This window comes from Gracilinanus agilis, chromosome 1 (assembly GCF_016433145.1).
Source record: "Gracilinanus agilis isolate LMUSP501 chromosome 1, AgileGrace, whole genome shotgun sequence".
Lineage (NCBI taxonomy): Eukaryota > Metazoa > Chordata > Mammalia > Didelphimorphia > Didelphidae > Gracilinanus > Gracilinanus agilis.
This window is the reverse complement of record NC_058130.1, coordinates 92,908,353-92,920,858: the sequence shown is the minus strand read 5'-3', so window position 1 is coordinate 92,920,858 and position 12,506 is coordinate 92,908,353. Positions and strand designations below refer to the sequence as shown.

Sequence of the window (12,506 nt, the reverse complement as noted above, 5' to 3'; positions counted from 1 at the left end):
TAGGACATCAGTACCAATGGCAAGAAAGGGGAGATTGGGATTAAAATAGGGGCAGGAAGAAAGGGTAGGCCTAGGATCAGAGAAAACCATCTCTCCAGGGCTCAGCCTGAGGTCAACTGGCTTACCTGAAGGCAAGTGAGAAGAATAGGCAGGGAATAACTGAGCAGCCTCAGCAAGGTCAGGCCAGGGCTTGGCAAATGCGCTCTCAGAATAGGAGGCCATAGGAAGGGTGAAGGGGTCTCAAAGGCCCACGTGATGCTCAAGATCTATTTAGGGCACAACCTCTTCTCTCCAAACCGGCTCTCTAAGGTTTAGGTCACTCCCACCCGGAGACACAGGTAACAATTCTTAGGGCCTCTGAACATTTCTGCTGACCCAGAAAGGCATCATCAGCGCCTGACTTACAAAGAGGGTGCAAGAAGTAAAGAGCAAATGACTTAGATCAAGATTCAACTCCCGGTTCTGCTCCTTTGGGTGAGGCCTTGGGAAAGTTCCTTTCCTTCTGCAGGCCTCTATTGCCCCATCTATAAAATAAGAGTTTTGGAATAAATTATGTCTAATAGGTAGGTTTCTTTCCACTCAAAGTCTTTCGATTCTACACTTCCCAGTCCTGGCTGGAGTCCTTCTTCCTGACCTCCCTCCCCCATCCTTCTCACTCCCAGATGCAGAGCAGACAGGAAGCTCCCACAGCCTAGGGATGCTTGTGAGTGATTTATTCATCTATTTTCCAGTCTGGCTGTGCTTTAAGCAGTTAAGAAAATACATGTCCCTTTGAACATTCGTACATTTTTTACAGAGAAAACAAAACCTGATGTTGGTCAGGCCCTCCCACAGTGGAATAGGGCTACAATGGACCCCCGAGTGCCAGGGGGGCAAAGGCTCCCAGCCCACGAGAGGGCCTGTTGGCTCCCTTCCTTAACCTCCTTCCCAAGTTGGAGTTAGACCCCAATCCCGAGGGGCACTGGGAGAGGGTGGGAGGACAGGTGGGCCTTGCAGGCTGGGGGGCAAAGCTAAGGCAAGAAGGCAAGTAAGAAGAGTAGGCAGGGAATAACTGAGGCAGCCTCAATAAGGTCAGGCCAGGGCTTGGCAAGTACGCTCTCTGGAAGGCCAGGAGAGCGGTGTGGGCAGGGCTAGGTCATAAGCAGCAGGTGGGAGAAGAGATAGGGAAGAGAAAGGCCTTGGGGGGGTATCAGTCCCTCACCCCCCAAGGAACACCCAGAACCTTCCCCAACCCCGTAATGTTTCCGATGTTTTGTTGTTTGTTCTTGGCCTCCTCTTCCTCCTCTGTGCCAAAGAACAGCCAGAACCTTCCCCCTTCCCAATGTTTCCAGTGTTTTTTGCTTTTTGGGGGGTGATAGGGGTGGTGTTGAGACCTGCTCAGCTTCATACCCCCCTTCCCACAACTCTGTGCAAAACGTTCTGGGCCCCCAAGGCCTGGGGAAGGGCATCGAGCCCCTCCCCCAGAAGTCTCCCGGTCCTAGGTTGGATGTTGAGGGTTTAGGAGGCTGGGACTGGGGTGAGGGAAGACGGGCCGAGAGCAGAGGCAGGAAGGGGCTGAGGGTTAGCTGGTGGGCGGGCAGAGGAGCGCGGGGAATTCCTCGCACATGTGGCGGACAATGGCCTGGTCAGTGTGGCTCTGCAGTCCACCCTCCTCTTCCGACAGGATGCGCCTCAGGGTGGCCCGCAGGTCGGGCAGCCGGTGGCCGTGCTGCAGGTAGGAGGTGGAGCGGATGAGGCCGTGCATCAGAGTCAGGTACTGCATGCGGAGCTGGGGAGGAAGCCAGGCCACAGAGTTGTAGCACCCGCCTGCGTCGAGTGTGTGTGTGTGTGTGTGTGTGTGTGTGTGTGGCGGGGAGAGCAGCGGGGGAGAGACCCCACCATCGCCACCGCCAACGATGCCAACTGCAGAAGCCCCAACCAGGGAGAGCCTTCAAAGGATGAGCGAGGCCCAAAGCTCTTATGCCTGGCTTTGGAGCAAAAATGGTGACGGATCTGGGGGCAACACAAGCTGGTCTTAGGGTGGGCCCGATTCCCAGCCCTCCCCCCACCCTCGCAGGGAGGAGTCGGGCAACCCCTGGCCCACCTTGTCTCCAGGTGACAGGTCTGAGATGTGCCGCACGGTGATGTCAATCAAGGCCATCATGTCCGTGTGATAAAAGATGGAGGCCGTCTCTCGAGATGCAAATACATCCTGCAGGAACTTGAGGACCGAGTGAGAGGGCTGTGGCTGATGCTTAAAAATGCGAACAGGGTCATCTGGAAATGGGGGGGGGGCAGGACAAAGTCCTATCTGAGTACTGTCTTCCTTGTTTTCCAGGCCTTTGACTCCACCTGAAGGCCTTCCTCTTCCTCACCTCCCAAGAATACCTGGGGCTTCCCACCCCTTCCTTCCCTTCCAGATAACGTGCCCCACTTCTTTCCCCCAGTACCCCGTGAGCCTAGGGGAGGAGGTAGGGACAGAGGAAAGGCATTTCCCTCCAGAACATCCCCAGGTCCTCCTCCCAAGATGGTTCAAGGCTGCCCCCCCCCCTTTCCTCCTTACCCCCTCTGTTTAGCAGCAACAACAGTTTCTCTGTGAATATCTTGACATTTGAACGTTTGCTGACAGTGGTCATGATGACATTGTTTTCTGGGTCTGAAAAGAAAAACAGACTCGGAGAAACTGGCCGTGAGGGATCAGAGCTCTGGCATGACGGGAGGCCATGTCTTGGGGCTCTCCTTCCTCCCTCTCAGAGCCTATCTCCCCAGCTTAATCAGGCCTTCATTGAATGCACAGAGCCTTGGACCAGGGGCTCCCTGACAGAGGGAAGGCTGCCTTTCAATCCTGAGGGTAGTGAACATTCTTCTCACCTGGAATGTGCAGGTTGAAGGCCAGAAGCAGATTGACAAAGAGGTCAGGCAGCTGGTCAGTGGTGTCTGAGGGCAGACCGTCCTCAACAACATCCAAAAGGAACTGGACAAAATGGGCACTGAGGTGCTCTGCATGGAGGGAGAAGGCAGCGAGTCGCACCTGGCTCTGGTGCCATCTCTGAGCCCTACCCATGGCATCTGCTTAATCTGCTTTGGCTAAGCAAGTCAACTAAAGACCTCAGGAATGTCCTGGGTCTCCCCTACCCCACCACCCCAAACACAGACCCCTGCACTGTTCCTAATTGAAATGTCTTCCTGTCCATCTGTGGAATGGCAAGAATCTCAAGGCTTGAAGGCACTCAGGGGCCACATCTGATCCAAACTGAACCTGAGCAGAAATCCCTTCTATGATATCCCCAGCGAATGGCCATCCAGCTTCTACTTGATGACCTCTAGTGATGGGGACCTCACTTTCTGCTAAGGCACCTTATTGCATTTTTGGTTGTCTCTCATTGTCAGGGCGTTTTCTTCATATCAAGTCATAATCTGCCTCCCTATAACTTCAGCCCACTCTTATTAGTTCTTTCTTCTGGACCCAGACAGAACAAATCTAGTTACTCCAAGTTAGAACTGTTTTCAAGTTCTTGAATGTGTTGTGGCCCTAAGTCCATCAATCACTATTAATATTTACTTGGCAGTATTATGTGGTAGGCAGAAAGATATGACAGAAAGGGTGCTTTGAAAGTCAGAGGACCTGAATTCTAATCCCAGCTCCAGTAACAAATAGTTTAATATTGGCCAAGCCACTCAACCACCATGAGCCTCAACATTCCCACCTGCAAAATGGAGATAAACTATCTATCTGTGTAGATTTCCTGCCCTACATGTACTGAGTCCTGTATGTGTCTATCCATCCATGTGTGCCTGTATCCCTCTGTGCCTCAGTCTAGGAAGAGCCCAAAGGTGGGATCCAGATCTGGTTTATATCCAGGCTACAGCTACCCAAGGTAAGGAAAAGGCTTTGTGCAAAACTGAGTGGGTCATCATGGCCTCAAAAATTAGCCTTAGCCAAGATTCTGGAGCCTTGAAAGATATGTGGGACTACTAAAACATTTAAGGCAACAAGAGGAACTGGGTCACACTTAGAGTTCTTAAAGAATTCTGAAAGAGACAGACTCAGAGGAAGAAAGAGGACATCGACATCAAGAGCTGAACCAGAAAGAATCTGCAGGACAGAGGCAAAAGTTAAAGGGAGAAAGAAAATGTGGGCTGAACTGCAAGAGAGACCCCTCCCAGTGCTTGTCCTGGAATAAATGCTGTAACATGCCCTTCCCAGCAGACTTTTTTTTTCATTCTTTGTATTTCCACTGTAATTAGCACTATGCCTGGCCCACAGCAGGTATTTGATAAATGTTTACTGACTGACTGACTTTACCCTCAGTGTTTCTGGTAACCTGAACTTTTGCCACAACCATTAAAAAAAATCCACAAATTCAAATATGGGCAGAGACAAATTCCTAAATATTAGAAATTTTCCTGACTGGGGGCTCTAAGTGATTGAGATTGTACTTTTGACTTTCCCTTTAATGTAGACTCTGTAACACAGCAGAGTGGGTGATCACGACAGGACCCTGCGGACCTGGGGGGTCATTAATTTGCTCATAGGCTAAAGAAATGAAGTAATTATTGTAACAGAGTATAGCTGATTAACTCTCCAAAGACAAAGATAGTGTGAAGGAAGAAAGGTAGTATCTCCCAGCCAACCACACCCTTAACAGTACCACCAGAACTAGCAATGTTACATATATCAAATAAATACAAAGAGTTTGGGGAGGAGGGAAATGCTTCTAAGAGAAGGTGATGCTTGAGCTGAATTTTGAAATAAACAGAGCTCCGAAGGGGCTGGAATAAGAATACAGTATATCCTAGATGCAGGGTACAGTCAGTGCAAGAAAATGGGAGTGCTGTGTTCGAGGAACACCAAGAAGGACGGTTTGGCTGAACTGCTTAGTGTGTAAAGTGTAGTAACACATAATACAGCTAGAGGGCAAAATTATGAAAGGCTTTAAATGTCGCACAGTGGAGTTTATAATTGATCGTAAAGGCAATAAGAAATCTTTGGAATTTATCAAGTGATAGAATAACACCATCAGACTTGGCCATGACTGAGAGTAATCCTTCCTCATGAGGTCAAAGGGACACGAGGTTAGGGAAAGACTCATAAGGACAATGGCACCATATTTCATTATTCTCTAATATTCTTAACACGTAAGTTCTGGCAAGAGGACATTGGGAGTGGTCATGACTAAGTAGCTCTCCTGTACCACCTTGAAACTGATAATATGTCAAATAAAACAGAATCTTTTGATTAACAAAATTGATGCATTAATAGCTTAGTTGACCAACAAAAAATTAACAAAAATGGGAATTTACAAATAGAAAAATTCTTTTATTGTCAAAAGCTATTATGCCAAATTATGAGTTGATGAAACTGAAAAAAAAAACTGAAATGAGTGAACTTACCAAAAAAAACCATACTAAAGTTAGCAAAAAGGGAAACAAATATACTAAATGACCAGATCTCAGAAAGAAAAATTTAACAGTCATAAATTAACTCTCACTAGGGAGTAGAGAAACTTCAGATCTCAGGGAATTTACAAATGAATACTTGAAAATATTTAAAGAATAAGTAATCCCTAGGTCATATAAACCGTTTAACAAAAAACAAGAAAAAAACAAAGAAAATCCAGTCAGGAAGATTTGAGTTCAAATTCCATCTTGGGTACTTGCTAGCTATGAAAATTGTTGGCAAGTCTTTTAACCTCTGTTTGCTTCTACCTCACAGGGTTGTTTTGAGGGTCAAATGAGATAACATTTAAAGCACTTTGAAAACCTTAAAGCACTGTATAAATGCTGGCTAGGTTATCATTAGTTCTTTGAAAAAAAATATTTTTTCTTAAACCTTACCTTGTCTTAGAATCTATATTAAATATTGATTCTAAGGCAAAAGAGAGGTAAAGGCTAGGCAACTGGGATTAAGTTAACTTGTCCAGAGTCACAGGGCTAGTAAGTGTCTGAGGCCACATTTGATATCCAGGTCTTCCTAACTCCAGACCTGGTGCTCTAACTACTATACTACCTAGCTGCCCCATCATTAGTTCTTATTCTCAAGCCACTGGATTCTGTTGGAAATCATCACAGATAATGTGACTAAGTTTACTTCAAATTCAGGTAATTTGATTGCAACCCTTCACCAGTGCATGAAAAAACCATTTCTTCATCCCTGATTTACTGCTTCTATCACATTCCTAACAGATTATTCCAAAGCTTTCTTTTTTCTTTTAAACTCTTACCTTTCTAGCTTAGAATCAATATTGTGGGTATTGGTTCCAAGTCAGAAAAATGGTAAGAGACAGGCAATAAAGATTGTCTTGCCTAAGTTTACAGGGCTAGGAAGTATCTGACGCCACATTTGAACTCAGGACCTCCCATTTCTGGGCCTGGCTCTCAAACCACTGAGCCACCCAGCAGGCCCCCAATTCCATAGCTTTCTTGCCTTTTCCCCAACTCTACCACCCCACTTTTCCTCATGAGATAACCTCATGAATTTTACTGAAATTAAAGACACCCATTAGAGCCTTTCCCCTTCTCTACACTTCATCTTCACTCATGTTCTCCTTATCTTAGAGCAGGGGTCGGCAACCTTTTTGGCCCTGAGAGCCATAAATGCCACATTTTTTAAAATGTAATTTCGTGAGAGCCGTACAGTGCTCACAGTGCGGCTCCTGTAACAGTGCCTGAAAAAAATTGACTTTATGGCTCCTGCACAAAGAGCCATGTCTGGCCCTCAAAAGAGCCAGATATGGCTCGAGAGCCATACGTTGCCGACCCCTGTCTTAGAGGATGAGCTGGTCCTTCTTTATCAATGTTAATTCCATCCACCCGTGTCCTTGAGCCTACTCCCTTCCAACTTATCTGGAAGTTGGCCTCCACTGGTAATTCCCCTGCTCTGATCTTCAACTCTTCCTGTGACTTTGCTTTCTCCTCAATCTATCACAATCTATTGCTGAGTCTCTCCCCTGCCTTTAACTGGTATAGGGATCCTTCACCGCCTCCCACTCACTCCCCAAAACAGCTTGCAATCTGGCTTCTGACCGCATTACTCGAACAAAACCACCCTCGTAAAGGTCTCCAGTGACCTTTTTTGTTTTATCAATGCTTTTTGTATCCCACTCATTTCCTGATATGCTCCCTCTCTTGCTACAAAGAAAAATAAAGAAACAAAATGGGCCAACAATCTAACCCAGATAGCTTATGCCACCTCACACCCCTGGTATGTCCTGCCTCTCTTCAAAAATGAGGGAAGTATACTTGTTTCATGAGCTGCTCTCCAGGACCAAGACTGGACTCACAGATGAGGTCTTCACTGATAAATGTGGTGGCCTTTTTCTGGTTTCAGCTCTCTTAGACTTTTCTGCAACATTCAGTGACTGCCTCCTTCTTACTCAGTACTCTCACGTCCCATGACTTCCCATGACATGGCTCTTTTTTCCTGGTTCTCTTCCTGTTTAACTGGCTCTTTCTCAATATCTTTTGCTAGTTCACTGTCCTCTATTCTTGAATCCTTAAATAGGACAGTCTGTGAAGAGTCTGTTCTAGGGTTTTTTCTATGCTTTCCATACTCTCTTGGTGAGATGTTTGAATATCACCTCTAAAGAAATAATCCCCCAATGTGATGAGCCAGCCTTGACCATTTTTCTCCAGAATCTACAACTACCTACTGGATATGTCCTGCCAGCGTCTAAAACTCAATGTATAAACTTGATTCAATCTCCTCCACCTCTTCCCAAAGCCAACCCTCCTTCCGATGGCTCTATTTATGTCGAAGGCACTGCCCTCCTTGCAGGCACATAGTTTGTGAGCTGACATAGCCTTGCATGATGGTCCTACTTTCCCAGGCAGACCCTCCACCTAGGCACAAAGCCTTCACTGTTGTACCTCACAAAACCCAAACAGCTCGTGCTTCATAAAGGAAAGTCTTCTATGATCTTGTATGATGCTAGATTGTGGCATTTTTTAAACCCTTAGCTTCTGTCTTACAATTGATATCAAGTATTGGTAAGGGCTAGGCAACTGGAGTTTTGTGACTCGCCCAGGGTCATATGGCTAGGAAGTATCTGAGGTCAGATTTGAATCCAGGATCTCCTGTCTACTGGGAGTGCCGCTCAGATTCTCTGCCTCCTAATCCAAGATGCTGGGCAGACAAAGGAGCCGTCAGGCCCGAGCAGAACAAGCAGGAAGAGAAACCTCCCTGGGTATGAGCCAGGCCCGCTCCCAGGCCCGGAGGCCAGCAGGCCCACAGCCTCCCCCCGGTCCCTTCTTACCGTAGTGGTGATACGGGAGCGGCTCCCCCATGGAGAACACCATGGTGAGGACCAGGGCCGAGTAACACATCTTCTGGTGGTCTGGGGAAGGAAGAGGCAAAAGTCCTGGCTCGGAACCCAGGCTGAGCCCGGAGCAGGAGCGGGTGGGGGCGCTGGTAGGAAGGTCTCTGGGCTGGGAGAATCGGGGGCCCTGGACCCCGGCAGGGTGGGGAAGGGTAGAGGGGGTTCTGGAGGCTCAGAGGGAAGGGAGGCAAAGTCCTGTCCGTAAAAGCTTCTGCCCTCACCCTGTGTGTCTGTCTGCATGTCCCGAGCCAGCTCCATGGGCAAGATGGATGTGACCAGCGAGGAGATGACGGCCGCATCGAGGCTACACATGGCCCCAAAACACTTCAGGAGTAACAGGCGGAGGGGGACCCGGTGCTCCTGGGGGGAAAGACACCGTCGGTCCCGATCCGTCTCCACACCTGCCCCCATCCCCGTGGCTGCTCTGAATGCTGGGGCCCAGGGAGGGCAGAAGAGGGGCTCTGGAAGCTCTCCCCCAGCCCTTACCATCTGATAATAGGCCACCAGGGAGAGGACGGGCTCAAATTCATTCTTCTGACACATCTTCCTACAAACTTCTGGGTCTGCGTCTGTCTGGAAGAGATAATGGAGGGCGCAGAGGGGGTCAGCGCTGGAGAGGCCCAGCCCTCCGCTCACAGGCACACACGAGCCTGACACGCAGGCTCGGACTCGCAGGCACCCCGCCTCTAGTCCGAAGGGACAGCTTTCCTTCTTCAGCCCTTCTCAGGGCGTTTTATTTCCATTTCTTCTTTGTCCCGTTCCAGTCTACGTTCTGTGGCCTGGGCTCTGGTAAGAAGCTCTGGGCTGACTCCCTCACTCCTCCCACGAAGACTATAAGCATTTTTTTTTTAAACTCTTACCTTCTGCCTTAGAATCAATACTGTGTATTGGCTCCAAGGCAGAAGAGTGATAAGGGCTAGGGAATGGGGGTTAAATGACTTGTCCAGGGTCACACAGCTAGGAAAAGTATCTGAGATCAGACTTGAACCCGGGCCCTCCCATCTCTAGGTCTGGCTCTCAATCCACTGAGCTACCCAACTGTTCCCTGACTATAAGATTCTTGAGGGCAAGACCTGCATCATTTTTGTCTCTGCATACCCAACACTGGAAACAGGGTCCCAAACATTGTGTGAGATTTGGAAGAGGCAGCTGGGTGGCTCAGTGGATTGAAAGCCAGGACTAGAGAAGGAATCTGACCTCAGACACTTCCTAGCTGTGTGAGACCCTGGGCAAGTCACTCAACCCCCATTGCCAAGCCCTTACTGCTCTTCTACCCTGGAACCCATACACAACATTGATTCTAAGACACTCTAAGACAATGGAAGACAAGGGTTTAAAAAACATGTGGAGTTGGAATTCATATTAATTTTAAAAACACATATTAAGTGTCTATTAAGTCCATTCTACTTTGGAAATAGAAAATAAAGATCATACAGTTGTTGGTGTCCCTGGTACTTACGTTCTTTGATGGCTTTACAAAATGTACCCAGATAAGTGTCATAAGGCAGAAAATAACGGATGGGAAAAGAGGAGCTATAAATTGTTCTGGGAAAATCTTGAAAGGAGGCCCCCTGAGCTTTGGGGAATCAGAGGTTTGGGGCACGAGATTCCACCTGAACTGGGCTCTGGGGAAGAGTAAGATGACAGAAGGTAGAGATGGGAGCTGAGAGCTGAGTACACAGAGGATGCCTTAAGCAAATCCCCAGAGGCGAGAGCCAGCAGTAGCTTGCTAGCTAGCAGGCCAGTTTGGCTGAAATGCAGGCTCTCTCCCAGCAAAGATCCCTTTGGGCTCCGATACTCTAAGTCCTACAGTGTCCTAGGAGAGGCACAGGAAATGAATTCAAGCCCTCGCTGCCCTTCCTCCCCTTTCTGACCATTCTCCCCCTAACTTCCCCAATCGCCTTCCTAAAGCACAGGTCCGATCAGGTCACCCGAGTCCTCCAGATCCTTCATGAGCTTGCTAGAATGCCAACTCCTCTGTCTGGCATTTAAAGCCATTCTTAGTCTGGCTGCAGCCTCACTCCTGATGAATCATTTCCCATTACACCCCCTCACACTTCATATTCCAGCAAAAACGAGGCTATTTGCTGGTCTCTAGAGACAATGTTCCATCCCCCGTCTCTCCCGTAGCCAGAATGCCCTCCTGCCTCACCTCTGACTTAGACTCCCGAGCTGCCAGCTCGCTGCCCTGCAGGAGGCTTGCCTTTTACCTTTAATTTTCCTTCCTTTATCAAGGGATCTATTGCATGTCCCTAACTTCTTGAGGGCTTTTTGTTTGTGTAGCCCCACTGAGACATCTGAATTGATTTTTCTCATTGCCCCCACCCTCTAACTGGGGTGCCGCCAGCAAGATTTCACCACTCAGAAAACTGAGGATCAAAGAAGGGACATAACATGTTCACGTTCATGTAGAACTCTGGGAAAGAAGCGGGAAAACACTGGGCCGCAAAAGCACTTTCCTGGAGCTGCCGGTGAGCCCTCCTCTCCCTCCCCGGAGCCCTCCCATCTCGGCCCCCAGGCTGCCCACCCACCAAGATTCGAAGCAGCTCTTCCAGGTAGCAGCAGATGACGTTCTCATCCTCATAGAGGGCCCAGCTGCGCTGCTGGGCATCATCCTTACGCCGTGCCAAGTCTGCGAAAATCACCTCCAGCCGATGCTGGTCATGGCACACCTGGCCCGAGGGCAGGGCCGAGCTCAAGTCCTGTTCTCCCCAACCCCCAGGACCCAGACAGGATCATTAGTCAAGGAAGTCTCAGCCGGCCCCTCCCCTCCCAGGCCAGCCACTGTATCAGTCTGGAAAGCCTCCACACACAGGCCATCTCCTCCAGACAGCCTTCTAGGATTGGCCCTGCTCATTCTCCCCCACCATATTCTGTTGCCTGTCTCCTCCCTCAGACTAGGAACTCTGGACCACATCTCTCCATTCATATGATCCATAACCTCCAGGTTTAACCCTAAAATTGATCTTTGACTCCAGAGCTTTTCCTGGTACAGATACAGAAGCCCTCATGTTCCAAGAAAGGAAGGAATAAAAACGGCACAAATCCTTCACCAGGACCACCTCCGATCAACTGGCCTAGTTCTCTCTTGATCAGCTCTCAAAAAAGATTCAACTGAAAACTCATGTGTAAATCTGTTATTAAATTTTTTTTTAATTTTTAAAAAAGATTCATCCTGCCATCTAACTGAGCTGAGCCTGGTTACATCCAGAATCAGTCTGCACTGTTGGAAACGTGGGGTCAGCAGGATCCCTCCGTCCTGTTCTGCTTGGCCCTGACTCCAATGCCTACCCTCCACGCTGGGCTCTGCCTTGCTGCTCCTTTGTCTTACCCCAGCTGGGAGCTCCTTGAGGGCAGGAGCCAGGCCTGCTCTTGCTCTTCGTCTCCCCCAAATTCAGTGCTCCCTAAAAGCCTGACCTCCTCTGGACTAGACCCAAAGTAAGGAGGCCAGGAGGCCTGATGGGATGCCGTTCCATTACCCACCTGCGCTCTTCTACAACTCTCTACCCTGTACCTTGCTCTCCACCAGGGAGATGAGGATCTGCTCCATGACACCAGCCACGGCTGGGACCGAGCTCTGGATATGCCCGACAACGACACCAATGGCCACACGGCACAGGTCATGACTCAGGCTGGTATTTCGTCGGATCAGCTCCATCAGTTCTGCCCCAATCGTGGAAGGCACAGCTACTGGGGCCACAGGGTCCTCTTCCTTCTCTTCTGGCTCCTCTAGGGTTAGGGTGCTAAGGGCCTCCAGGTCAGGGGCTGGGGCTGGGGCTGGGGCTGGGGCTTCAGCCGCCTCCTGTTCATCCTTCTCAGGAGGGCCCTCCGTGCTCCCAGGAGGCTCTGGAGCAGTGCTCTGGGTCGGTAAGGGGGAGGGTTTGGGAACAGCACCCCGGGCGCTGCTTCGACTAGGAATAGGAGGGGGAGTGTGGCTGGGGCTTGAGGCAGCTGTGGGGGGTCCCGGCTCCACAGTGCTGGATCCCGTATATAGTGTGTCCAGGGATGTCGTGCTGACCGAGGAGTTGCTGGACAGGGAGCTCCCTCGAGTTGGAGCATCAGGACGGGCGTCAGGACTGCCTACAGAAGGGAAACAGAACCTCAAAGCTCTAAATGGGGCCTAGGACACATTCCTCTGCCTAGATGTTCATCTCTTTTCTCCCCAGCTGTCTGCTCTTCCACCTGGCTCCCTAATTTTTCTTTTTCTTT

The 12,506-nt window shown here is 49.3% G+C and overlaps 1 protein-coding gene across 2 annotated transcripts in view; it reads right to left on the bottom strand.

Moving 5' to 3' along the window:
• Positions 1-704: 704 nt before the first annotated feature.
• The window catches only part of NCKIPSD (NCK interacting protein with SH3 domain), a 30,239-nt gene continuing 18,437 nt past the window's right edge, over positions 705-12,506 (bottom strand). For both annotated transcript variants that reach the window (XM_044656968.1, XM_044656969.1), the window contains 9 exons: positions 11,812-12,377; positions 10,829-10,999; positions 8,784-8,870; positions 8,519-8,657; positions 8,235-8,315; positions 2,851-2,979; positions 2,543-2,635; positions 2,084-2,256; positions 705-1,768 (listed from right to left, as the gene is read on the bottom strand). In XM_044656968.1, coding sequence (XP_044512903.1) covers positions 1,562-1,768; positions 2,084-2,256; positions 2,543-2,635; positions 2,851-2,979; positions 8,235-8,315; positions 8,519-8,657; positions 8,784-8,870; positions 10,829-10,999; positions 11,812-12,377 — 1,646 coding nt within the window. In that variant the 3' untranslated portion in view covers positions 705-1,561. The remainder of the gene's footprint in view (positions 1,769-2,083; positions 2,257-2,542; positions 2,636-2,850; positions 2,980-8,234; positions 8,316-8,518; positions 8,658-8,783; positions 8,871-10,828; positions 11,000-11,811; positions 12,378-12,506) is intronic.